General features: G+C 41.9%; 1 protein-coding gene across 3 annotated transcripts in view; it reads left to right on the forward strand.

Moving 5' to 3' along the window:
• Positions 1-15,232: 15,232 nt before the first annotated feature.
• ARHGEF37 (Rho guanine nucleotide exchange factor 37) overlaps positions 15,233-27,370 on the forward strand; it is a 66,875-nt gene continuing 54,737 nt past the window's right edge. For 2 of the 3 annotated variants that reach the window (XM_081233608.1, XM_081233609.1), the window contains exon 1: positions 15,233-15,502. In XM_081233608.1, the coding sequence (XP_081089734.1) occupies positions 15,442-15,502 (61 nt within the window). In that variant the 5' untranslated portion in view covers positions 15,233-15,441. The remainder of the gene's footprint in view (positions 15,503-27,370) is intronic. The other variant, XM_081233607.1, reaches the window with a different exon arrangement.

Genomic DNA, 27,370 nt, shown 5'->3' on the forward strand with positions numbered 1-27,370 from the left:
AGGTTTTATCTTCCTATATATGTGTTGTTGAAGTGCCCTTTTATAATATGGTCCTGATGGTAGATGGTTGTTTTGTTGATATCCTTGTTTGGCAAAACTAAAAGTTGATACTTTATGTCTGTCCTCCCCACCATTTTTTTTTTTTTTTTAACTTTTATAAGCTTTTGAAATGCCACACTCTGGGACTCACTAATCTAAGTAACTTTTAGAAGCCCTTTCAACTCTGAGAGTCTATGATTTTATGTGTATGTTTTGGTGTGTCTCCTCACTTGTTTCCTGCCTGCTGTAATCACTATTCCAACATTGACAATATCCAGCAAAATGTACTAAAATGCTATATGAGTGGTAGTAGCCTTTTCAAATGTGATTTCAGTTGAAAATCTTAAGATTTAAATTTATCAGATTAAGAAGGGCAAAAGTTGGGTTTTCTAATGTAGAAAATGGGGATTTTAGGTGTTGGCTACGAATTCAGCCTTCTCCTTAAAATCATGTATTATTCGTGGTAACTTTCAGCCTCAGTAATTGAAGTCATTGAACCTGTTTTTGGTTACAAATCATTCTGGGTTTTTTGTTTGTTTGTTTGTTTTGTTTTGTTTTTTGGCCGTACCACGCGGCTTGTGGGATCTTAGTTCCCCGACAAGGGATGGAACCTGTGTCCTCTTCAGTGGAAGCACACAGTCCCAACTGGACAGCAGGGAATTCCCCATTCTGTTGTTTTGAATCAGCAGCAGCTTTACTGTAACGGAGGGAATCTTCTGCAATGTGCCAAAATGCAATTCCTGACTCCTGGATCAGCTGAATTCACCAAAAATATAATTTAAAGTATAGAATAAATATTTTAGACCTTGAATGAAATTGAGATCATCTAGTTCAATAATCATATTTGTAAATGCTTTGCAATCTACACAGTGCTTTCACACATACCAGTTGGGCTCAGCTAGGACAAACTGGCTTGCCCAAGATCATACAGATCTTAGTGTCAAAGAAAGGATTAGGGGCTTCCCTGGTGGTGCAGTGGTTGAGGGTCCACCTGCCGATGCAGGGGACGCGGGTTCGTGGCCCCGTCCGGGAGGATCCCACGTGCCGCGGAGCGGCTGGGCCCGTGAGCCATGGCCGCTGAGCGTCCGGAGCCTGTGCTCTGCAACGGGAGAGGCCGCGGCGGTGAGAGGCCCGCGTACCGCAAAAAAAAAAAAGAGAAAGGATTAGAGCCCCAACCACTAACTAAAAGAGAAAAAGAAAAGGGTAGAAGGTAAATAGGGACAGTCATGCCCCACTGATTACTTGTTTTCAAAGAGAGATCAAGATGAATTGAAAAATTTTTTTTTAAACCACAGTGCTTACCCAAGGAAAGGTCACTGGAAAGCAGAGTGTGTTTTAAGTAAAATGATGAGGACAAGCTTAAGAGCTATAGATAGGTGCAGTAAGGAAGAAAGTAAAATCACAAAGGTGGCCTGCCCATCTCTGGAGTTGTTTGGTACAAATAAGTAGAGAAATGGAATGACAGAGACTATGTCAAATGCTTTTTCACATGTTGTTTAACTGTTACTGTTACGCAGCTTTGTGCATGATCAGTATTAGATAAGCCAGTTAATTAAGTGATTGTAAACATGAGAACATCAGAAATGTCCTGTTGTATCAGAGTGATAATCCATTACGTTTTTTTTCTAATCTTTGACAGTGACAGCTGTTTCTATGTTCCTTTCTTGTCTCAGTTCCTGTTCTCCCCCTCTGAGTTATTCACAAGGTTTTGTGAAAGTATACTGCTGCATCTATGATAGCAACTTCAAACACTTTTGAGACATTCTGCAAACATTTCTTACCTTTTATGGGGTCATTAACCATAAATTTATTTCGATTAATTTAATTCTTTGAACATATATATCTGTGCTTTTGAACCATATGCCTTCAGGATTCTAAAGCTGATAAGTTCCACATGTATGCTACCCAATGATCTTTTAATAGTCACTTACACATAAGATGTTGACTGCTCTTTTCCTTATAAAAGTGACAAGTATTCATTTGAAAAATTCAGAAAGTTTGATAAATCAGAAAAAAGGAAACAAAAATCTCTTAGAGATAATCACGAAATGTTAACCATTTGCTGTGTGTCCAGTCTTTTTTTTCTGTGTGTATTCTGTGTGTGTTTGTGTGTATCTTGAGTGTATGTATACTTATCAGTACATATGTGTGCACACACATATATTTAATTTTATTTCTTAAAATTTGCAACAGGTCGTCATAGTGCACTTTCAGTTTTGAGATGTTTTTTCACTTAATGATTTGTTGGAGACATATTTCCGTATAACTAAGTAATCTTCCAAAATATCATTTTTAGTGTCTCTATATTAAATATGTATCATATTGACAGAACAACATTTAACCAATCCCAATGGAGTATTTTAGTTATTTCCAATCTTGCTAGTATAAACAATTTCAGTGAATATTCCTATAGCTAAATCTTTGCCCACATCAGAATTAATTGGTTAGGATATATTTTTAGAAATGCTAAGGTCTTAAAATCCCTTGTATCATAAACAACAACTGATTCTGTTTTGGTAGTTTGTGATGAATAAACCCATATTCATGGGCAATCCTATCTTCTCATTACATAGATTTATCTTTACAAATTTAAATCTTTATCCTTTCGTTCTGTCCTTGAAAGAGGTTGTTAGATTATCTTTACTGACCAGCCACTGTTGTAAAACCTAATAAACTTAATTAGAAGAGAGCTTTTTTTGCAACTCCCCTATTCCCTTCCCCACCCATTTCAAAATCTCAAGTATTTTGTAAATCCGTGGTTTACAGGGATGTGCTCAAAAGATGAAAAATGTCCCCTTTATGGACACAGCTAACAGTTGCTAACATTTGTTGGCAATTGATGAAGCAATTGCATTCTTTAGATATGTAGATTCAGTTGAAGGAAGGGGGAAAATTTGTTTCCTGTAAGAGAGAATGGGGATCAAAGGACCCTCAAAACCAAGAACATAGTTAATTTAGTATGAAAAACAGAAGAATCTCATATGTGCTCAAATGTCTCGTATTTTGCATGAGCTCAATTATTCCCATAGATATAAAAGTGTATTCTCACAAAAATAAATGTGTGGGGTCTTAGAGATGGGGAAGAATTCAAACGGTCACTGTTCCAAAACTGAGATTAACACAGACTTTACTACAGAAATATTTTAAATGCTTGAGTTAGGCTTTTCACTGTACTTTGTTCAATGAGAATGCCTCCTTTGCCACCTATATAAAAATAAGATATTGCCATCTACATTTAGAGTAGCAGAGGACCTGGAAGTTTTACTAACTTAAAGCAAGAGCCCCTGGAAATGATACTAAAGTAGTGGACACATTTTATTCTTAAAAAGTAGTTTGGGGTGAGAGAGGAGAAACCAGATGGAATATCCCTTTGTTTGGGTATTTAAGAGCTAGGTTAAATGGTGTAAGGAAATGTATCCTGACCTAAGTATTCAGAAAAACTGAATTTTATTTGTGACTCTACCTTAAGTATTTTCTGAGGCTTCAATATTGTAATCTTCTAAAAAAGAAGTCAGATTCTAAAGCTCTTTACAGGTTTAAAAATTATTGTACTATATACTAAAGATGAGTCCTGTATTTTGAAGTAGAAGGAAGACATTAACATGCTCTTTGCCTTTTATAGCTTCTTATAATTCAGATAATATGTAAAATTCTGATGGGCAGATCCTCACCCATTCTCCTTAATACTTGTCAGAAAAATCAAATTCTCTTAACAGTGAACCATAGCAATACATAGATAATTAGAAATTAGAAGACACTCCAAATTAGAAGAGTTTGGGAAATATCTTCTTTTTAAAATATTTAAGAGGCTGTAATTCTCCCCTCAGGTCGGGGAGGGACCTCACTTAAATGACCTCTGTAGGTCCCTTTCAGTCTAAAAAAATCCTTGCTTAGATTCTCATACAGGGCAAGCACAAAACGATTTTACTGTTCAGCACAGTTGTATTCCTGGCAAGGAATGAGATTCAACAGTGAAAATCAAGCAAAACTTGTTTCATATCCTCTTCTAATACTGTGTACACCAGCCCCACCGCTCCCTCTCAGACAGAGCTGCTTTGAAATAATGCCTGAGGCTTTAACTCATTTGTCTGCAATGAACATTCTGCAGTGTAATAATTAAACGCCAGAGAGATGTCCTGACAGGGAGGAAATTCAAATCATTGATGTTCCATGTACACATTGAAAACCTTACCAAGGCCAGGCCTTGACAGGCACTATAAAAGTTGAAATGCCTAGGTTTCCCCTGTGTTCCCCACTTCATCCCCATTATCTTGTTCTGGTCAGTCTGTCTGACCTAGAAATATTTACATAATCCAATTATATTTTTAATGTCTATTTTAATAACTCAAACTATTAATTGCTGGAAATGCACTATCATGCATGGCATTCGGGGATATTGGTGTAGGCTTTTACTTTTAAATTTATTAATTTATTTATTTTTGGCTGTGTTGGGCCTTTGTCGCTGCGCGCGGGCTTTCTCTAGTTGCGGCGAGCGGGGCCTACTCTTTGCTGTGGTGCGTGGGCTTCTGATTGTGGTGGCTTCTCTTGTCGTGGAGCATGGGCTCTAGGCACGCGGGCTTCAGTAGTTGTGGCACGCAGGCTCAGTAGTTGTGGCTCATGGGCTCTAGAGCACAGGCTCAGTAGTTGTGGCACACGGGCTTCGTTGCTCCGTGGCATGTGGGATCTTCCCAGACCAGGGCTCAAACCCGTGTCCCCTGCCTTGACAGGAGGATTCTTAACTACTGCGCCACCAGGGAAGTCCTGGGTAGGCTACTTTTTATTTGGAAGCATTTCATTAGTGTTTTGGAGTTCTTGCAGTTTCTCTGTCCCTTTGTTTTCTCAGCCTCTGTTCTCTTCCCTTGCATTGTTCATTAGCAAGGACATGAAACCCTGCTCCCAATGACTCACTATTACTCACTAGAGTGATCTACTTTTCTTTTCTTTGTGAGACTAAATTTTCAAGATGCTTGAGTTGCCATTCCTGAGGAGAACAGGTCCTAAGAACACATCCTGTTAACTCTCATCTCTCATGCTAATGCTGGGAAGCACTGATGCTGATCACAGAAAATGGAATAGCTGCTCCATTTGATGCTGACCAAGCCCAACACCACTGCAAAAAGACTTTCTGCAATGAGCAGAGCCCAGGGCCTGATTGGGGGAAAACACACACACACAAACACACACACACACACAAAACAAACAAAAAAACTCTGGATTGTAGGCCCCTAATCCACAAAGCCAAAGATGTCAAATTATGTTTATAGAGCCCTTTACAGTTCATAAAGTAATTTCTCATTCACTAAATTGTGCTTTTCCTGACCTGTTTTAGAGATAGGTAAAGCATCTCTTATTATATTCATCTTGTGTGTGATGAAGCTGAAGCTCTGGAGAGGTGTGGTGACTTCTTAAGAACTCCCTAAGATCCATACCAGTGTCCTATAAAGTATGCCTGTTCACTCTCACAGTTAGCATGTCCTGTCCAGACCCTGGCGCCTGCTCTAGATCTGGATAGAGAGTATATTAGCAGTCACTACCTCAGTTGATGGTACGGTTGATTTAAATCATCCCCCTCCAGCTGGTTGACCCAGCCCACCTGCAGCTCAATTGATCTCTCAGTGTCAAAGTTACACAACTTGGTGCTCAAGCATGGTCTGGGTTCCGACCAGCTGTGTCTGAACTCCCACACACTTTTGAGGGCTGACACCCATCTCCTCCATGTCTGAATCTCAAACCCTGTAGCCCCTGGCTCTACAGCTGTTCACAGATCCTGGCTACCTGACCTCAATTATTTACCTCCAGCCATCCCTCCTGGACAATGCTGCTTACTCTTGCCTCACCAGTGTTAATTACTTCTGCCTCTCCTCCTTTCAGATTCTAAAGCCAACTGACCTATTTAAATGTCACTTACCTAGCAGACTTTCCAGACCCTCCTTAATTCCTGTTGGACCCTGAATCTGACCTGAACTCCTAAGACTGCTTATCTGTGTTCTTCTAGTCTAGGCAAATGATAGTCCCTTCTAACCTATATGAAACATTTTCTTTTGTTGCTTAGAATTTCAAATTCTGTTGACCTTCTTAGCTTATATTTTCTTGGCCCACACTATGTCGTCAATTACCATAGCTTCTGCTTAGTTGAAATAGGATGTGTAAAAGCACCGTGTTTAAGCCATAAACCCCATACAAATGTACCCTGCTGCTGTAATTAGGCAATTCAAGCCAGAGGTGACTTTTTCTAACCTTTCCGGTGGAGGAAGACAGGCTGTCAGCTGAAATTGGAACTTAACAATTATTACCCCAAACCAAAAATATGTGTATCGACTATTATACTACCGCAACTGATTTCTTTGTGTAGTTGATTCCTTTTGACAAGGCCACCACCATAGGCTTTTAAGATGTGTCACAGGAAACAGAAATAATATATTCTAGGCTATTCTAAAGGCCTCAGAACCTTTTTTCTAATCAACCTGAAGATACTGAGTTTTCAGTATCTAGGCATCTACTCTAATCGATTTTCCCATGCAGTGTTGTTCGTACTCACATTACCTATGTCAAAAAGAAAAAAAAAAGATTTTGTGGGGAAAGTAATTTCATTGTTTTAAATTTTTAGATAGGGTGACTGAGGCCCAGAGATCTTAGTTAACTTGCTCAAGTGCCCTAAATAAGTTAGGGGTGCATTTTGTACTTGAACTCAGATTTTTTTCTGACTCTAAAGAATCTGCTTTTTTATTTCTCCAGTCCATGCTTCTCAAAACTGTAAAACATTCTGGGAAGGAAACTGCTCATTTATTTCAAGATTAAGTGAAGATATATATAGAAGTCCACTTAACAGATCACATAATATGCCACAGAAAGGTATGTTCAAGAACCCATGCCAGATTATGGTTTTCAATGATTATACAATGCTGCCATCTTGTGGATATGATCATTTGCTGTTGCATTAGCTGGCTTCTGTAGCCAAGCATCGTGCTGGGCCAGAATCACCTAGTTGGATCTGAACATTGAAATGTTAAATGCCCAGGAAAGAGTTGGAGCTGGGGAATTTAGAATAACATTTGAGGGGCTAAGCAAGTGTCAGGAGTTTGAGCAAACCTGTTGTGCTTTCTGAACAAGATCAAGCATTGCATTATTTCTCGTTAACAATACTTGAATGCTATGATATAAAGTCAGTGCATCTTATGTTTACATGATAAAAGGATAAGAGAGAGAAGAAAACAAAGGTATGTCTTTTCCATATGGATAACCAGTTATTCCTGCATCACTGGGTGAAAACAATTTCCCTTCCTGCCAGTCTTAGTCAGCTTGGGATGCTATAACAAAATACCATAGATAGGCTGGGTATCTTAAAGAACAGAAATTTATTTTCTCACAGTTCTGGAGGCTGGACGTCTGAGATCAGGGTTCCAGCAAGGTCAAGTTCCGGTAAAAGCCCTCTTCTGAGCTGCCAACTTCTCATGGCAGAAAGCAGTTACAGGTTATCAAGAAGAGTAAACATCACCCAAGGACTTTGTTTCCTCTCTGGGGAAAGAGTTAGTGTGTTTTCAATTGTATACAAGATGGTTGTATCATGGTAGGTGGAAGTATGACCTTGTTATTGTCTTTATTTGGAGACCAGGTATGGTTTAAGGAGATGCATGTGCATGCCAAGTTAACAAGGAATGAACTAGTGATAATAAATTTTATGTGTCACCTAAGCTGGGCCATAATGCCCAAATGTTTGATCAAACATTCTGGATGTTTTTATGAAGGTATTTTTTGGATGAAATTAACATTTAAATAGATGGACTTTGAGTAAAGCAAAATACCCTCCATAATATGGGTGGGCTTCATCTAGTCATTTGAAGGTCTTAATAAAACAGAGACTGACCTCTCCCAAGCAAGAAGGAATTCTAGCAGACAGCCTTTGGAACTCTTTGCAACTCTTCCCTGGGTCTCAGCTTGCTGGCCTACCCTGCAGATTTTGAATTTACCAAGCTTTCACAATCACATGAGCTAATTTCTTAAAATAAATCTCTCTGTATTTCTTTCTCTCTCTCTCTCTGTCTGTCTCTCTCTCACACACATACACACACACACATCCTGTTGGTTCTTTTTCTCTGGAAAACTCTAATACACTCATTCACTTTATTCAGGTCACTGCTAAAATGTTCTCTCCTTAGAAACATTTTCCGTGACCAAATTATTTAAAATAACCCCTTACACATACCTCCTCACCATACCTAGTTACTTTTCAGCTCTTTACCCTACTTTATTTTCCTTCACAGCACTTACTAGTATCTAAAATTTTATATATATATATATATATATATATATATATATATATAAAACTCTTTTATTTACTTAATTCCTTCACTAGAACATTTGCTTAATGAGACAGGAACTTTCTCTGTCTTATTCACTAATGTATCCCCAGCTCAGTGCCTGCCTCAATAATAGCCGTTGAATGATTGAATGGAATATATGTATATATAATGTAGATTTACATATGTACATATTCAGCATATGGCTCTGAAACCTGCCTTTTTTCAGTTAACAATATATCATATCTATAACATGGACTTCTCCACATGTCTGTACCTTGAGATAAACCTTGTTCTTTTAATTGGTTGTGTAGTATTCCATGGTGTGGACATACTGGAATTTATTTAACTATCCCCTGCTGATAGTTTTTGAGCTGTTTCTATCCCTTCACTTAGATTTTTTAAAAGTCACAAACCACAGCAATATGCATGTATCTTTGTGCACTTGTGTGTGGATTTCTATAGGATAAATTAATAGAAGTGAAATTCCTGAGTCAAAAAGGTTTTGTCAACTCACACTCTTACTAATTGGTTATACCCTTGCCCACCCAATTGCTGATTTTTAAATACGTGGCAGTAAGACCTTGAGGCTATACTCCAGGGTGGTGAATGCATACTGCAGGAGAGGGAGTTTCCTTTTCTCACTAGACTTCTTTCTCATGCAGTTTCCAGGAAAGCATTGCTTTGACCTGACAGAGGGTACATCCAACAAAAAACCAATGAATAAAAATCTGATATTCCAATAATTCAAACAATATTTGAAAAGGCACTGGTCAAATATTTCAACTGTAGTTTTACTTGGTGGTGTGAAATACACCAGTTGAAAGGAGTTGGTGGTGTGAAACACACCAGGTGAAACACAGCAGTTGAAGGAAGTTGTTCATAAGGAAGTTTAATAAAAGTCCGGCTCTCCTCCCAGCTTTATCTGACTGTTCTTTCTCAGTCTTTTTTGCTGGCTCCCTTCTCTCTGCCTGCCACTTGGCTGTGTTCACCAGGTCTTTGTCCTTAGGCTTCTTCTTTTTATGTCTTTCCTATTTTCCCAGGGTGATCTCATTCATTCTTACAGCTCCCTGTACAGTAGATATGGCAGTGATCTCCAAATCTATATTGCCAAGCCAAACTTCTGTCTCCCAGAACCTTACATCTATCTTCCCACTGGACACCTCTACTTGGATAAGCCACAGGGGTCAGCTAGTCCCAAACTGGTTGTATTACTTGTCCCCAAACCTTTCCTTCTCTAGGAGCTTTTTCTTTTTCTTTTTTAAAAAAAAAAAAATTATTTATTTATTTATTTTTGCTGCATTGGGTCTTTGTTGCTGAACATGGGCGTTCTCTAGTTGCGGTGAACGGGGGCTACTCTTCGTTGCAGCGCGCGTGCTCATTGCAGTGGCTTCTTTTGTTGTCGAGCACAGGCTCTAGGCATGCAGGCTTCAGTAGTTGTGGCCTGCAGGCTCAGCAGTTGTGGCTTGTGGGCTGTAGAGTGCAGGCTCAATAGTTGTAGCGCATGGACTTAGTTGCTCCGTGGCATGTGGGATCTTCCCGGACCAGAGCTTGAACCCATGTCCCGTGCATTGGCAGGCGGATTCTTAACCACTGTGCCACCAGGGAAGTCCCCTAGGGTGATTTTTATTTAATGAAGGCTACCAGTATCCATCTAGTTACCCAAAACATAAATCTCAGAGTCAGCATAGGCCCTCCATCCTCACATCCTGTAGGTGTCCTCAAATTCTATAGATATTTCTTTAGCATTTTACTCTTACCCTCCCGCCCTCTACTTCACTATTACTGCAGCCTCAATCTGAAGCCTATTCTCTCTCCCCTGTCTGAAAAGTACAATTTTCTCACTGGTCTCTCACTCTCCAGCCTTATTTCCTTCTGGGATCCATTTTCCATTCTTTGGACAGATGATCTTTCTAAAATTCTAGCAATATCATGCTATCCCCATTCCTCAGTGACTCCCCCATCGCCTACAGGTAAAGTATAAATTCCTTAGCATGGCATACATGGCTTGCATGATCTGGAGCCTGTCTGTCACCGCACACCCCAATGTATATCATTCGGTCCAGTTACAATGAAGTGATTGCAGTCTCTGAAAAACACAAGGTAGTTGCATATTGTTATGCCTTTGCATGTAGTCCTTTCTACCTGGTGTAACTTTCTATGCCTATCTGCTTGGTAAAAATTCTCTTTAAAGACTCAGCAGGAAGGGTTACCTTATCTTTGGCTCCCCAAGCTCCCTGTAGAATTGCTGTCTCCCTCCTACAGCAGATACTGTTGGCTGCCTACCCAAGAACATTCCCCCTTATTTTTCCTCTTTCCCAATAAGACTCCAGTTTTGTCAAGGCTACATGACTATATGCTTCAGAAGGGAGCTGGCCCAATGTTGAATGTTCATTCATCTAAGCCAGTCAGTGATTGGTTTAGGTATGGTTAGATATGGACATGCTATTCTAGTCAATGATATAGAAGTCTGCTGGACAGCTTTTTGGAGGGTTTGATCTCTTGAAGAGACACACAGGCAGAGATGGTCTTTTCTTCTGATAGACATTATAGCTTCTGGATGAGCTGGATTTCTGCCACTAGAACCAAAGGAGTACTGACTAATACAAGGAGTACAGTAGAAGCAAAGTAAGTTCCCCCAAACTTGGCTAACAAATCATGATGGTAATGCGTTAAAACCAGTTACTAGAACTAAGGCACTTAATCAGTGATGGAGTTCCAGCAAAGTAGACTTAGAGGGACTCTCCTAAGCTTCATAGCCAAGGCTCCACATATTTCTACAGATTAAGAACAGGACTATTCCAGGGCTTCCCTGGTGGTGCAGTGGTTGAGAGTCCGCCTGCCGATGCAGGGGACACGGGTTCGTGCCCCGGTCTGGGAGGATCCCACATGCCATGGAGCGGCTGGGCCCGTGAGCCATGATCGCTGAGCCTGCGCGTCTGGAGCCTGTGCTCCGCAATGGGAGAGCCCACAACAGTGAGAGGCCCACGTACTGCAAAAAAAAAAAAAAAAAGATACGATCCCAAGACTGAGACTCTAAAAGAGGTAGGCAGTCTTATTAAAAATTTATCAGAAAAATAAATTGGATTTATTATACTCATGGCACTGTCCCCACTGTGCTGCTAAGTACACTTTTGACACAGTTTACCCCTTTGCAACCTTTCTTTGCTCAACTCTGCAATTATAAGTGATTCCAATAAGAAATAAAAGGAGAGGCTTGGGAAGAAAATATTGTTACTGTAAAGAAGTTCTTTGACTAGCTAAAATTTTAACAAGTTGAGTAATAAGTATGACAGCCACCTCTTCTGGTTTTGAGAGTTCAGCTCAGGTGCTGTATTAAGCATTTTACACAGATTATACTCTTTTATTCTTTCCATTTTGGCCTATAAATTATTAGAAGACTTTATAGTGGACATTTGTCATATTCCTGGCTGCCCAGCCTCCAAATTGCCTTTATAAGTTTGGGGAACAGGCCATGGTGTGAGGCAGGCCCCTACATCTCACTCCTGGAAGCCAAAAGGCCCTGGTATCGGTTTTTCCTGATTGTTGACTGCTTGGGACCCAAACATGACTGATTAGCCCATCCCTCCAGGATTGTGATTCTGGAGATAGGGGTCAAGAGAAGCAGGCAGGGCTTCCATGGTGGTACAGTGGTTAAGAATCCACCTGCCAATGCAGGGGACATGGGTTCGAGCCCTGGTCTGGGAAGATCCCACATGCCACGGAGCAACTAAGCCCATGCCCCACAACTACTGAGCCTGTGCTCCAGAGCCCATGAGCCACAACTACTGAGCCCGCGTGCCACAACTACTGAAGCCTGGGCTCCTAGAGCCCGTGCTCTGCAACAAGAGAAGTCACCACAATGAGAAGCCCATGCACCGCAACGAAGAGTAGCCCCCACTCACTGCCACTAGAGGAAGCCCTCACACAGCAACAAAGACACAACGCAGCCCAAAATAAATAAAATAAATACATTAAAAAAGAGAGAGAGAGAGAAGCAGGCAATGTGTAAAATTTACTCTGGAAGTGGTGGTATTCAGTATCTGGTGGCAGTGATGGCAGCTGGGTCAGCTATGGCGCCCAGTCCCCAGGACATTGCCAGTGTCCAGCAGTAGCATCCTTCCTATGGCGTGGTTTCCTCTGTGGGTCTGGCCACCCAGCCTACGTTGGTGCTTCCTGTATTCTGAGCCTGGTTTTCTAGTCTTTGCATTGATTCTTTGAGCTCCCCAATACTTTTTGAATAAATTCTTTTTCTGCTTCAGTTAACTAAAATCGTGTTTTGTTGTGTACAACCAAAATACTGGCTAGTACATAGTCTTTAGGTAATGGTCAACCCAAAAGAGTCTGATGTTGCTGCTTTTAGTACAGATCTCTGGATAAAGTCCTGGTCAAATATGCAACTGGTCTACGAGTTCTGTCTAGGTTTCCTTTAAGCCCATGCACCTCAGGGAAAATATCTGCTGCCCCACCCTAAACCAACTATTCTCTATCTCCCACAACTTCTTAATTCACACTCATTCACTTACCCAGTCAATAATCACTTATTAAGCACCTACTATATACAGGACAATATGCCAGGCACTGAGAGGAGTCCAAAGATGAATAAGCTGTAGCCCTGACAGTATACTTTGAAATTTTGAACCAGGTAAATATATTTTCTTAAAAAATAAATTAAGGACTTCCCTGGTGGTCCAGTAGTTAAGACTCTGCACTTCCACTGAAGGGGGCACGGGTTTGATCCCTGGCTGGGGAAGATCCCATATGCTGCGTGATGAGGCCAAAAAATTTTTTTAATTTAAAAAATTAAAAAATTGATCACTCTGAGGGTAGAAGTGAAGGGGAACTCTTTTTATCTTTGAGTTAGTATCACTGGGGACAAGGTGATATCCATTTCTTTGTAAATGTTCTAGAAATCAATCCCAAAAGGCAATTGGATTCCTTTGTTAGGGTTTCCAGTCAAAACAAACAAGTAGCTCTCCAGAGCTCTGAAAAAAGAATGCCTCTTTTGAAGCTGACAACTAGATTTCTGCTTATCAAAATATTTGTGACTAGGATGAAAGATGGGGAATTAGTGCCAGTGCATTAGAAATTTAACTCAAGGTAACCCATAGTCCTAAAATAGAATCAAAGAAACATCAGTTTCAAATAAAAATATCATCTAGCTTCTCTCCTTTTCCTTAACTTATGAAATAAATTGTACTCCAGGGAAGCAGGGACTCCACTACCTCTTGAACCCCTATATTATAGTAATTTCCCCGGGAGGTTTGACACTTCTATCTGAAAACACAGAATATTCAACACAAGCAAGGAAGAAGGGCACACACATATTAGTAATGGAAAGTAAATAGGTAAAGCAGATGATTCCAGACACCTGGGACAAGTGGTCTCTCTCTCTCTCTCTCTCTCTCTCTCTCTCTCTCACACACACACACACACACACACACACACAAAAGAAGCATAAAGTGAGGTGCTGAGTACTCACAAGACCCTCACCCATAAACAGGAAGTCTGATCTAGAAGTCAGACTTGTTTTGGGGGTCAGGTCTTCATTCCCTGGGTGACTTTGGACAAGTCACTTAACCACTCTAGGACTCAAATTCTCTTCAGAATTCCTTCAGAATTAGAAGGAAACTTAGAGATCACCTAAACTTTAACTTTTGCATGACTCCTCTTTGAAGCATCCCCAATAACCAATAAGCCTCTCTAGTTGAATGCTGACTTTTAGTGACAGGATGCTCACTCTCTCCAGGCAACTGATGTCATTTTTGAAATGCTCTGATTGTTCGATAAATTCTTCCTTACATATTTGCAATTTGTCTCCCTATAGCTTTCCCCATGCTAGTGACCTCTAAGTTCATGTACGTGAAGTCTGATCCATGGACAGCTCTTTAAGAAATCTCTCAACTTCCTTTGCTTTTCTCCTCTACAGACTAAAACCACCCCCTCCTCTTCTGTTGTTCTCATCCATCACATTCTAGATACAACACCATGCTGGTCTTCATATTTTTATGCACGTAGAGTAGTGCTTAAGCACCCTGAGGCCTCAGCCAGTCTGAATTTGAGTACTGGTCCTGTCACTGAGTAGCTGTGTGACAGTGAGCAAGTTACTTTCATTTCTCTAGCCTCAGTTTTTCTCTCTCAAATGAGGATGATAATAGGTATACCTATCGTTAGAGAAGTTATGAATCTGATTGATGAGGAAATACAAATAAAATGTTTAGTACAGTACCCGGCACTGAGTAAGCAATATTACTAGTGCTACCACTAATAACAGTAATAACGTTCACATAATGAGAGTAAGAATGAATATTAGAATCGGAGAATTTAGAAAAGTTAATCTAGTCCATTTATGACTCCATAAACAAGGTTTGGTTGCCCTGATATGAAACTTTCCATACTTTTCGTAATGATCACTTTCAAGTGTGTGTTCATTGTCAGACACGCCCCAAGGGGGCAGGGACCTTGTCTGTTATGTTGACTGCTGAATACTTGGTGCCTAGAACAGAGTCCCACTCACTACTGTGAGTCATAGAAAAGGCAACTGGGGTGCAGGGAGACTGGCAGATTTATCTAAGATTGCGCAGAAGGCTCCCAAGAGAGCTAGGATAGGAACCCAGAAATCCTGGGCAGCTGGCACTCAGAATTAAAATCAAGGTCCAGCCCTAAAGTTTGGTGATTCGGGAAGGACCACAGTCAGGGATCCTGGGGTCAACATTCCCACCGGATGGCCTAACTGCCGGTCCCTGATTTGGTGCTGAGTAGCCCGAGGGAGGAGTAGGTGCCTAAATGAGAAGTCGCGGGTGGGTGGTTCACCGGGCGCAGCACTGACACCCACTTGCAAGGCTTCGCGCTGGCTGCCGGCCAGCGCACGGCAGTTGCTGCAGTCTCCGGGCCACCCCGGCTGGTACCCACTGCAGGGAGCGCCCAGTGGAAAACAACCTGCCTCCAGTTGGACAATTAACAAAGGCGAGAGCCGGGGCCGCCCCCTCTCGGCGCACGCACATACGCAGCGTGGGCAGAGCCGCGCCCGCCCGCGCCCTCCCTAGGAACAGCGCGCGCACGCCCCAGCGCGGCGTGGGGCCGGGAGCCCGGCGCCTCTCCTTCCATGGCAGCGCAATCGCCGGGGCGGTCGAGCTCCTTCCGGCAGCTGGCACCTTGCGCGAGCGGTGAGTCCGCCCGAGTGATTGGGCTGGCAGGATAGGGCCAGGGAGGGTCGCGGGATAACAGCTGCTGATCAGATCCGGAAAGGGAGGTTGGGGGAGTGCGGGAGCGACGACGTCGGTCCGGGTTGCTCGGTAGCTAGCTTTGTGTCTTGAGCCTAATGGGAATGCAAGCAACCTGATCCAGCTGACCCAAGCGGGTCAGTTTACAGGTGGAAAACTGAGGCCCAGAGAGGTAAGCTGGCCTGGCATTGTTTATCCCTCTGCTTCAGTGTAGCATTGGGGGCGACTTTTTAATGACTCCATACACGTTAAAACAATGGAATAAAACAATGGTTAAAAAAAATCCTTAACAAGGAAAGTATAATTATAAATAGGGAGTCAAGGCCAGGGGAAAAGAGAAAGGAAATCTGTGGTCCATAGGTGAGCTGCCTGGGCCAACAGCCCTCAGAGAAGTAGTGCCAAGACTGGGACTGGAAGCCACAACTTCCGACCCCTGCCGCATGGCTCCCTGGACAGCGAGCGCCAGGAACTCAGAGAATGGGGAAGCTGACAGCCTGCCCAGGTGCTGGCTCTTAACCTTCTTGGGATCACTGACTCCTTAAAAATCTGGGTCCCCTCCCCAGGGTTCACACATAATCTTGCACACAGTTTCGGATTTGACAGCAGTATGAAGCATTCCTGCTGTAAGGAATGACTGAAGTCTGGCACTCAGGCTGCCCTGTTTCAGAATAGTTTATTTGCTCCTGTAAAGGGAGGCAGGTGAAGGAGTAAGTTCCTGCTCTGAGTTCAGACAGCTTCCGACGCCCTGAGCTGCCTGATTTTGGACAAATTGTTTAACCCCTCCAAGGCCCAGTTTTCTTTGTAAACTTGAGGTAAGATTGCTTCGTCTTTCATGTTGTTGTCAGACTACAAATGAACGTTGAGCCCAGTGCCTTGCTCATAGTAGGTGCTCAATAAAAGGGCTGGCGCACACAACCCAGTGAGTCAAAGCCGTGCCAGTTAAGAAAGAGTGACGGGGGCTTCCCTCGTGGCGCAGTGGTTGAGAGTCCGCCTGCCGATGCAGGGGAAAGGGGTTCGTGCCCCGGTCCGGGAAGATCCCACATGCCGCGGAGCGGCTGGGCCCGTGAGCCATGGCTGCTGAGCCTGCGTCCGGAGCCTGTGCTCCGCAACGGGAGAGGCCACAACAGCGAGAGGCCCGCGTACCGCAAAAAAAAAAAAAAAGAGTGACGACCTGCGGGAAGTTGGGCTGTATCCGATATAAAAGAAAAAAAAATTAAAAAATTTAAAACATGCAAATATAAAGTCAGCCCTATTATGACTTATAAGCGGCTGCACATACCTTGGTGATAGTAACCTAAATAAGAGTGCACCTATTTAGAATAATGCCCAACACTCGATATTTGACCCTAGCTCAAATGCTGAAAGTAGAAACTACCAGACATTCTAACAAGGACAGTTTATTGGGCCTCACATGCCCCTTTTGAATGGAGCCAGCATCTGTATAGTTGTTTTTAAATGAGAGGAAAGAGGAGGACATACATGGGAACCTGGGCGCCTCCCTAATCTTGCCCACAGATGGAGGCTCAGCTGAGTTTCTGCCAGGGTACAGGAGTTACTTGGCAGTTGGCTCATATCCCTCTTGGATCAGCAGCTTGCTGTGGTAAACAGTGCCTTGGTTGATTCTGTTCTAGAACAAATAAATGGCTTTTTGTTTAACTGATTGGGGAGGGAGGTTGTTTTGGATGCTGTAACTGAAGCAAAATGGCATTTGTTGAGTTTGATTGTCCAAAGCCTGTTGCTTATTGACAGGCTTAAGCTCTTTAAAATCGATGGATCCAAAATTATGAGGAGAGGGCCTGGGCAGGCCTACTTATCTATAAAAGGAACTGCCTTTACCAAATACTGTGTTGTCTCCTTTCTCTACCATTTTAGGCCTTGCCAATAGAGACAGGGAAATATGGCTTAGGGCAAATAACTGTTATTTAATTTGGGTTAAGACACACACACTACCTGTCTGGTGGTTACATTCCTCTCTGTGTATTTATAAGGGGCAGTTTTTCCTCAGAGAAAGAAAGAGAGAATGTGTATGTGTATGTCTGGAACGTCTTTTGCCCTCTGTCTGCTTAACCTCAAGCACTCATTTCTCAACCCAGAGAAGTCCTTTTTCTGCAAGCTTGGTGATTTTGGCCCATTCCTTCCCTTGCTGGCTCTGTTGCCTGATTTTGTTTCACAGTAACTCTCTTAGAAAGTTTTTGTTTGTTTGTTTGTTTGTTTGTTTTTTGCGGTACGCGTGCCTCTCACTGCTATGACCTCTCCCGTTGCAGAGCACAGGCTCTGGACGCACAGGCCCAGCGGCCATGGCTCACGGGCCCAGCTGCTCCGCGGCACGTGGGACCCTCCTGGACCGGGGCACGAACCCATGTCCCCTGCATCGGCAGGCGGACTCCCAACCACTGGGCCACCAGGGAAGCCCCTAGAAAGTTTTTTTTTTTATTTGATCTTTAGGTTCCAAACTCTTGGTGTTCCATGGGACAACATAGAGCACACACAGTCATTCTCTGAGACAAAGGCTCTTACTTATTTGAAGGCAGTCCGTGTACCCCTTCTGTGCGTTTGCCTCTCCAGACTCACTGTCTTCATTCCTTCAACTATTCCTTAGGAGGACAATAGTAAGAGCAGACTTTCTTATGAAATCTACAGATCGCTTGTGTCAGAATTACCTAGGGGCTTGTCAAAATGCCCCATCTGTGACCTACTGAATCAGAATCTTCAAGAGTGGGGGCAAGAATTTACATGCCTGATAAGTGCTCCTGGTGGTTCTTGTGCACCTCTGGTTGCCTATGTCTGTGTTGGGGAGTGGGAGACTATTAATTATTTATACATTTCTGTATTGTTTGTCTAGTTATGTAATAAGTGAGAGCCTCTTTTGTAATTTTTTTTTTTTTTGGCTGTGCCACATGACATGTAGAATCTTATTTCCCCAACCAGGGATTGAACCCAAGCCCCTTGCAGTGGAAGGGCAGAGTCTTAACCACTGGACCGCGAGGGAAGTCCTCTTTTGTAATTTAAGCAAACAAACAAAAAACCCATGATGTTCAAAGAAAATATATTGGTGGCAAATAAGCACTTGAGAAGATGTTCAGGATCATTAATCATTGGGGAAATGCACATTAAAACCACAAGCAGATAAAACTTCATACAAAGACTGGCTACATCAAGTGTTGACCAGGTTGCAGAACTCATACACTGTTGGTGGGAAAGTAAAATGGTACAACTACTTTTTAAAAGTATGACATTTTCTTTTAAAAGTATATACCTATCTGTGATCTAAACATTGCATTCCTAAAAAAAAAAAAAGTGAAAAATAAACATTGCATTCCTAGGTCCAGCTTTATTGTAATTGAGAAACAGGAAGCAACCAATTTTTTATCCAGTGCACAGATAAACTGTGGTATATTTATATAATATAATACTACACAGCAGTAAAAAGTAATGAACTATTGATACATGCTACAACATGGATGAATGTCAAAATAATTTTGTTGAAAGGAAGAAGCTAGACAAAAAAGTGTACATACTATGTAATTACAGTTAGATAAAATTCAAGGACAGTTTCTGTCTCTTAGCTGACCTCAAACTTTGTTGTGGCTTCCAAGAGTTGTGTGTCTAACTCCACTTGTAACAGTGTCATTGGCAATTTGATCACTATTCTGCCAGTGTTCATCTGTGTCATTCACTCATTAATTCAATTAATTGAGCACCTACTATGTGCTAGATCTAGAGTAGACACTAGGTGATGTGTTGATGAATATAAGAAACATGGTCTTTGCCCTTGTGGAGCTTTTGCTCTATTGAATGAACCAGTAAAACAAATTGAATAGGAAACATAATTATTGGGGGAAAGGAGTGGTTCTTTGGAAGGGGGATGACTTTCAGGGAAGACTTGTCTGGGTTTCGACAGAGGAATAAAGCAGTCAGTTTTATGTTTTTGAATAACCACTCCACTCTCGTGCTGTGTATGCATCCAGTCAGGAGGCTGTTGTACTGATTCAGGAGGAAAATGGTGGAGGTTTAGGCTCAGGTGGTCTTAGAGATGGGAAGCACCGAAAGAACTAATGCCTATCCTTAAGGAAACAGGGCAGATCCCAGAGGTTGACACTGACCAACACTCTTTGAATTTGGTATTTTATCAGTTTTTAGTCCATAGTATTGTCCTATTGCTTCCCCATCGCCACATCTTATTCCATTACCTCATCTTATTCCTTATTTGTAAGGATGTCACGAGAGACCAGCAGTACCTTCCTAGTCCAGTTGCAGTAGCCTGTGGTATTCCTTTGATCTACTGATCTAGTCAACTTTCATTAAGGGAATGAGGATAGTCTGGCATGACCTGTTTGTCTTTTTTCTGTTAAGCTATGCTGGCTCTCAGTGATGTCTGTTTCATAGACAGATGATGGTCTTTCCAAGGGCTGATAGACCATCTGTTTTAATCAAGTGGCAGAAACCCAACTCAGAGTGGTTTAGGCCAAAGTGGGGTGGGGAATGAAAATGTGTTAGCTCACATAAAAAAAAATCCGAAGGGAAGCAGTCTCCATCATGGCTGGATTAAGTAATGCCATCAGGGCTTAGTCTCATGGTCTCTCCATCTCTCAGCTCCATTTATTTGTTATTAGCTGCATTGTCAGTTAGCCTCTGCTGTGTAGTTCGTATTACTTATTATTATCATCGTGATTAGCTGTTCTCACCATCTGCTTGAATATGATCAGCCAAGTGTCCTTAGACAACTTCATCCCTCTGATCCACGGTCATGCTACTCTTTCCAGTTTAACAGTAATAGTAACAAAAACAACAGCTACCATTATTGAAAGCTCACCATGTAGCAGACACTCTGCTATACACTTTACATGGATTATCATATGAAATCTTATAACAACCCTATAAGGAAGGTTATATAATTATCCCAGGAAAGCCAACTGATTGATCTCAGGATCAGAATTTGAAATCAGGTTTTCTGGCTCCAGGGTCTAGGCTTCTAACCTTCATAGTGACCCCTGCAGTCACTCTTTAGGGCTAAGAAGAGGAAAGCAAAGCCATCAAATAGAGTGCCTATTTTTTACTTTTTCTGAACATGAATGTTAAAATTTAGTTGGCAGTCATAGTAGGGGCAGAGCTGTGGAGGTTATTCTTACAATTTTGTTAATCCCAGACACTTCTGTGTTTTAGAGTTCTGGAAGCTCTTTGTACAGGACCCACTACTCTGACTTTTGTATGTATCTTTATAAACAAGGCTCGTTAGCCAGGATCCCTATGTGGCCATTCTCATTTCCATAGGTATTTCCTCCCTTTATTCTTCAACAGGGTCTTTTGTTAGCATGATGTTTAACTTCACCTTCAACAGTCTTCCCATGAACCCTAATCCCTAGAGTTTTTACTTCCTTTTTTTCCCCTTAAATGTTTAAATTGACCTCCCTCTGTAACCTGGGGTGGGAGCCTGATGGATGTTCATCTTTTCTTGCCATGACATTTTGCCTTCTGAAAGAACTTTTAAGATGATGGTTTCACTTTCCTCTGGGATCTGCTTACTTCCATTCACTTCTTTCTTTCTTTCTTTCGTTGTGTTGGGTCTTAGTTGCGGCAGGCGGGCTCCTTAGTTATGGCTCAAGTGCTCCTTAGTTTCAGCACTCAGGTTCTTTAGTTGTGGCATGCAAACTCTTAGTTGCAGCATGCCTGTGGGATCTAGTTCCCTGACCAGGATGGAACCTGGGCCCCCTGCATTGGGAGCACAGAGTCTTAACCACTGAGCCACCAGGGAAGTCCCTGTCTCCATTCACTTCTTTTTTTTTTTTTAAAAGAGTAACCACCTCTTTTTTTAATATAAATTTATTTTATTTATTTATTTATTTTTGGCTGCATTGGGTCTTCGATGCTGCGCACGGGCTTTCTATAGTTGCGGTGAGTGGAGGCTACTCTTTGTTGCGGTGCATGGGCTTCTCATTGCAGTGGCTTCTTTTGGTGCGGAGCACGGGCTCTAGGCACGCAGGCTTCAGTAGTTGCAGCATGCAGGCTCAGTAGTTGTGGCCTATGGGCTCTAGAGCACAGGCTTAGCAGTTGTGGTGCACGGGCTCATTTGCTCCACGGCATGTGGGATCTTCCTGGACCAGGGATCGAACCCATGTCCCCTGCATTGGCAGGTGGATTCTCAACCACTGCACCACAGGGAAGCCCTCCATTCACTTCTGATTGGTCAGAATTAGGTTCACAGTATCATTTTCCTTGTTACTTCTGTCTTAAAAGGGGTGAAATCATCAGGATGTCCATAACATTTACTTAGTCCCTCTGCTTTTAGTGGAACAAAACTTGGAGCAAATAACCAGATATTTTAAATGCCCTGTCCTTACTGGGCTTATACTCAGAGAAAACCATAATTCAAAAAGACACATGGACCCCGATGTTCATTGCAGCACTATGTTTTCAAAAATTTATTTATTTTATTTTTGACTGCATTGGGTCTTTGTTGCTGCGCGCGGGCTTTCTCTAGTTGCGGTGAGTGGGGGCTACTCTTAGTTGTGGTGCGTGGGCTTCTCATTGCGGTGACTTCTCTTGTTGTGGAGCATAGGCTCTAGGTGCACAGGCTCAGTAGTTGTGGCTCGCAGGCTCTAGAGCACAGGCTCAGTAGTTGTGGTACACGGGCTTAGTTGCTCTGCAGCATGTGGGATCTTCCTGGACCAGGGCTCAAACCAGTGTCCCCTGCATTGGCAGGTGGATTCTTAACCACTGTACCACCAGGGAAGCCCTCATTGCAGCACTGTTTACAGTAGCCAGGTCATGGAAGCAACCTAAATGCCCATCGACAGATGAATGGATAAAGAAGATGTGGTGCATATATACAATGGAATATTAGTCAGCCATAAAAAGGAACGAAATTGGGTCATTTGTAGAGACGTGGACATGGATGGACCTAGAGACTGTCATACAGAGTGAAGGAAGTCAGAGAAAAACAAATATCATATATTAACGCATATACATGGAATCTAGAAAAATGGTATAGATGAACCGGTTTGTAAGGCAGAAATAAAGACACAAATGTAGAGAACAAACATATGGGCAGCAAGGGGGGAAAGCGGTGGGATGAATTGGGAGATGGGGATTGACATATATACACTAATATATATAAAATAGATAACTAATAAGAACCTGCTGTATAAAAAAAAATAAAATTACAAAAAAAAGAAAGTACCCCAGAGCCATTTCCAAAATTAAATAAAACAAAACAACAAGAAACAAAAACAAAAAAATAAATGCCCTATCTTTATTGTAGAGCCCTTTTTTTCCCGCCTTTAACTTTGTATCCTCACAGTCCAGAAAAATGCTTGGCATGGAATAGCTACTCCAAATATTTGTTGAATAAATGTGTGAATGCCCAAATTATTCTGTGTGAGTGTGGACAGAGGAGGAGAGAGAAGAAGAGAATTAACTGTTTTATCCTATCCTATCCTAGAGTCAGAAGCAGTCACTGCATAACATTCAACAAACATTTTTTTTTTTTAGTACCCACTATGTGCTAGACTGATTTTAGTTCTTAATTGCTTATCACAGGGCATCAAAGAGATCTCAGGACTGAGCATGGACTGGACTATATTGAAAGACATATTTTCCCAAATATATTCTCCAAGACAAACCTCCTTATCAGACCAGACCAGGAAATGGAACAAAGGCACCCAGCCTGCTCTCCCAGGCTTTTAAGCTGCATTTGTCCTGAGAGTGTTGCAAAGATAGTGGATAACTTAAGCTATCTAATATTTCGTTTGTTTTTAACTTTTTACTTTGAAATAAGTATAGGAAAGCATGAAGTTCCAAGGATAGTACAGAGAGGTTATGTGTATCTTCACCAGGTTCCTCCAGTGGTTACGTCTTATCTCAATAGCACAATATCAAAACCAGGAAATTGGCATTGATATAATCATGTGTTTGATTGTTAGATGTTGTTTTATCAGGTGTGTAGATTTCTGTAACCACCATTTCAATTAAGATGCAGATCTATCACCGTGAAGTTCTTCCTGTGCTGTTCCTTTATTGCCACACCCAGGTGCCCACCACCCTCATCTCTAACCAAGTGGCCACTAATCTGTTCTCTGTCTCTATAATTTTAGATGTTTTATAAATGATCACACAGTAAGCTTTTCAGGTTGTTCTTTTTTCAGGCAGCACAACTGGATGGTTCTTGAGGGTATCAGTAGTTCATCCCTTTTTATTTCTGAGTATTCTGTGACCTTAGATATACAACTTTTTTTTTTTTTTTTAGCCATCCACCTATTAAATTCACTTAATAAAACAACATTTTGGTTGTTTTCAGTTTTTAGCCATTACAAATAAAGCTTTTTTTTTTTTTTTTTTTGCCGTACGTGGGCCTCTCACTGTTGTGGCCTCTCCCGTTGCGGAGCACAGGCTCCGGACGCGCAGGCTCAACGGCCATGGCTCACGGGCCCAACCGCTCCGCGGCATGTGGGATCTTCCCAGACCGGGGCACGAACCCGTGTCCCCTGCATCGGCAGGCGGACTCTCAACCACTGCGCCACCAGGGAAGCCCACAAATAAAGCTTTGATGAACATTCATAGACAGGTTTTTGTATAGGCATAAGTTTTCTTCCTCTGGAATAGATGCCCTGGGGTGTGATTGCTGGTAAGTGTATGTTTAGTTTTTAAAGAAACTGACAAACTGTTTTCTAAAGTAAATGTACCATTTTACATTCCCATCAGCAATGTATGAGAGATCCAGTTTCTCCGCATCCTTGCCAACATTTCGTATTATATTATATTTTGGGGGGTAATAGCTTTATTGAGATATAATTCACATCATATAATTCGCCCTTTTTTTTTTGGCCATGCCGCATAGCATGCGGGATCTTAGTTCCTGGCCAGGGATCGAACCTGCGCCCCCTGCAGTGGAAGCGCAGAGTCTTAATCACTGGACCGCCAGGGAAGTCCCTAATTCACACATTTAAAGTGTACAAATCAATGGTTTTTAGTATATTCACTGAGTTGTGCACCCATCACCACTAATAAGTTTAGAACGTTTCACCATCCCCAAAAGAAACCCAGCTACCACACTCCAAATCATTATCCCTTCAGCCCTGGAAACTACTAATCCACTTTCTGTTTCTATAGATTTGCCTATTCTGGACATTTCCTATAAATAGAATCAAGTATGTGGTCCATTGTGGCTAACTTCTTTCATTTAGTGTAATGTTTTCAAGATCTGTTTATGTTATAGCACACATTAGTAGCTCATTCCTTTTCATTGCCAAATACTATATATATATATATATATTTTTTTTTTTTTTTTTTTTTTTTTGCTGTACGCGGGCCTCTCACTGCTGTGGCCTCTCCCGTTGCGGAGCACAGGCTCCGGACACACAGGCTCTGCGGCCATGGGTCGCGGGCCCAGCCGCTCCGCGGCATGTGGGATCTTCCGGGATAGGGGCACGAACCCGTGTCCCCTGCATCGGCAGGCGGACTCTAAACCACTGCGCCACCAGGGAAGCCCAAATACTATATTTTTAAAGAAATAAAAATGTGTTTCCATTACATGGGCTATAAACTAAGAGAATAACAAAATGCTGCTACGGAGAAGTTCTGCCAGACCTGCTTAGAGGTCTGGATTGCAGTTAACCTAAGTGCTATTTTAAATATTTAGCAGTTCTCTGTGAAGTATTATTTATGGTTTTTGTTTATTTAGCAACAGTTCTGAGTAGTGGAACCTGAGTAGCTCTCCTGAAATCCTATTGAGATCTTTCTAGAAAAGCAATGCACTGAGTGATGAATGTCAGTGATTCAGGCCAGGGACAGGTCAGCAGGCCAAAGGCAGCATTCAGGAGCTGGACTAGAGCTGTGCATCAGATATGTTCCAGGATCTTTCTGGGCTTTCTGCCTTCTGAACAACCTTGCTCTCGCCAAGCACATGTATATAAGCACTGATCCATGGGGTCAGTGCTTATGACCCAGGACAGAAACTTCTGCTACTAATACATGAAAAAGACCATTTATATTTGCAAATACATATTCGTGTATGTATCAGCATTGTGAGACAGAGAGGAAGACACATGAATGGGTGCTCATCTTGTCTCCAAGAGCTTAGTGTCTAGCCAGGAAGATGAGGCATAGCCCTAAGTAACCTGAGTACAAGGCTGAATGGGATGCATGTCAGTTTAAACATTAGGAAATATTTTAACCATCCAGAAAAGAACAAAGAACAAAACAACAAATGCCCATGTTCTTACTACCTAGCTTTGTTTAATTTTAACATTTTTGACATATCTGCTTTTTTTTAAAAAAGATTTTTTTTAAAAAAAGATCTGCTTTTTTTTAAAAAAATCTTTTTTAAAAAAGATTTTTAAAAATCTGCAGTTTTTTAAAAACCAAATAAAACATCTCAGATACTCAGCAATGAAAAGGAAGGACCTATTGATAACACACAACAGCTTACATGAATCTCCAAGGAATTATGCTGATTGAATAAAGTCAGTCCCAAAAGGTTATGTATTATATGATTCAAATATACATACTGTGTGGTTTACATACATTCTTTTTTTTTTATAAGCTTTTATTTTACTTATTTATTTATTTATTTGGCTGCATCATGCGGCTTGTGGGATCTCAGTTCTCTGACCAGGGATTAAACCCTGGCCACGGGAGTGAAAGTGCCGAGTCCTAACCACTAGACCACAGGGAACTACCTACATACATTCTTGAACTGACAAGAGTATAGAAATAGAGAACAGATTCTTATTTGCTGGGGGTTAAAGATGGGATGAGGCTGGAGCCAAGGGGGTAAAAAGGCAACACGAAGGATCCTTAAGATGGAACTGTTCTGCATCTTGACTGTATTGGTGTCAACATCCTGACTGTGAGATTGTACTATAGTTTTGCCTAGTGTTGTCACTGGGGAAGTTGGGTAAAGGATACACAGAACCTCTGTATTATTTCTTACAACTGCATGTGAATCTCTAATTATCTCAGAATTAAAAGGTTAACTTAAAAAGCCCCTCAGATACCATTAAGTCCCCTTTGATACTCTCCCCAATTATATTCCTCTAGCTCCCTTTCCAGAGGTTACTTTTATCCTGTGTGGATGGAAATAATAAACAAAATATAATAGGAATAAAAAAGAGTTTTATTTGGGCTAAACTGAGGACTATAGCCTGGAAGACAGCCTCTCAGATAACTCTAAAGAGCTGCTCCAGAGAAGCATGGTTTTCAGCACAGTTTTACATTATTATGTCAGACCAATGAACATCAAACAAGTCAGGAATATATTCCTTCAAGGTTTCAAAAAACAGATCAGCATGTACACAGTGAGTCAGTATGACCTTGGCTCCTGGGAAAGGAGTCTTATCGTCGAAGCAGTACCAGCATTGGTGTTCTAGGAAACGAGGCATTTAATCTTTATTTTTAACATGGACATTCTTTAGTTGTGATCATTGTGCCCTTTTCTTTAATAATTAAAGCAGATATGACAATGTATGTCAGACCACAAACAGGCTGTTTTTTTTTTTGTTTTTTTTGTTTTTTTTTGCAGTGCGCGGGCCTCTCACTGCTGTGGCCTTTCCCGTTGCGGAGCACAGCCTCCGGACGTGCAGGCTCAGCGGCCATGGCTCACGGGCCCAGCCGCTCCGCGGCATGTGGGATCCTCCCGGACCGGGGCACGAACCCGTGTCCCCTGCATCGGCAGGCGGACTCTCAACCACTGCGCCACCAGGGAAGCCCAACAGGCTGTTTTAGTTAGCGGAAAATCAAGTTAAATCATGTATAAGCCAGAATGACTTCGCTATAGCTCAATATGTGAAAATTTCTTTAATCACTGGGATTTATTGC

The sequence above is a fragment of the Mesoplodon bidens genome (genome assembly GCF_964165515.1).
Source record: "Mesoplodon bidens genome assembly, chromosome: 4".
Classification (NCBI taxonomy): Eukaryota; Metazoa; Chordata; class Mammalia; order Artiodactyla; family Ziphiidae; genus Mesoplodon; species Mesoplodon bidens.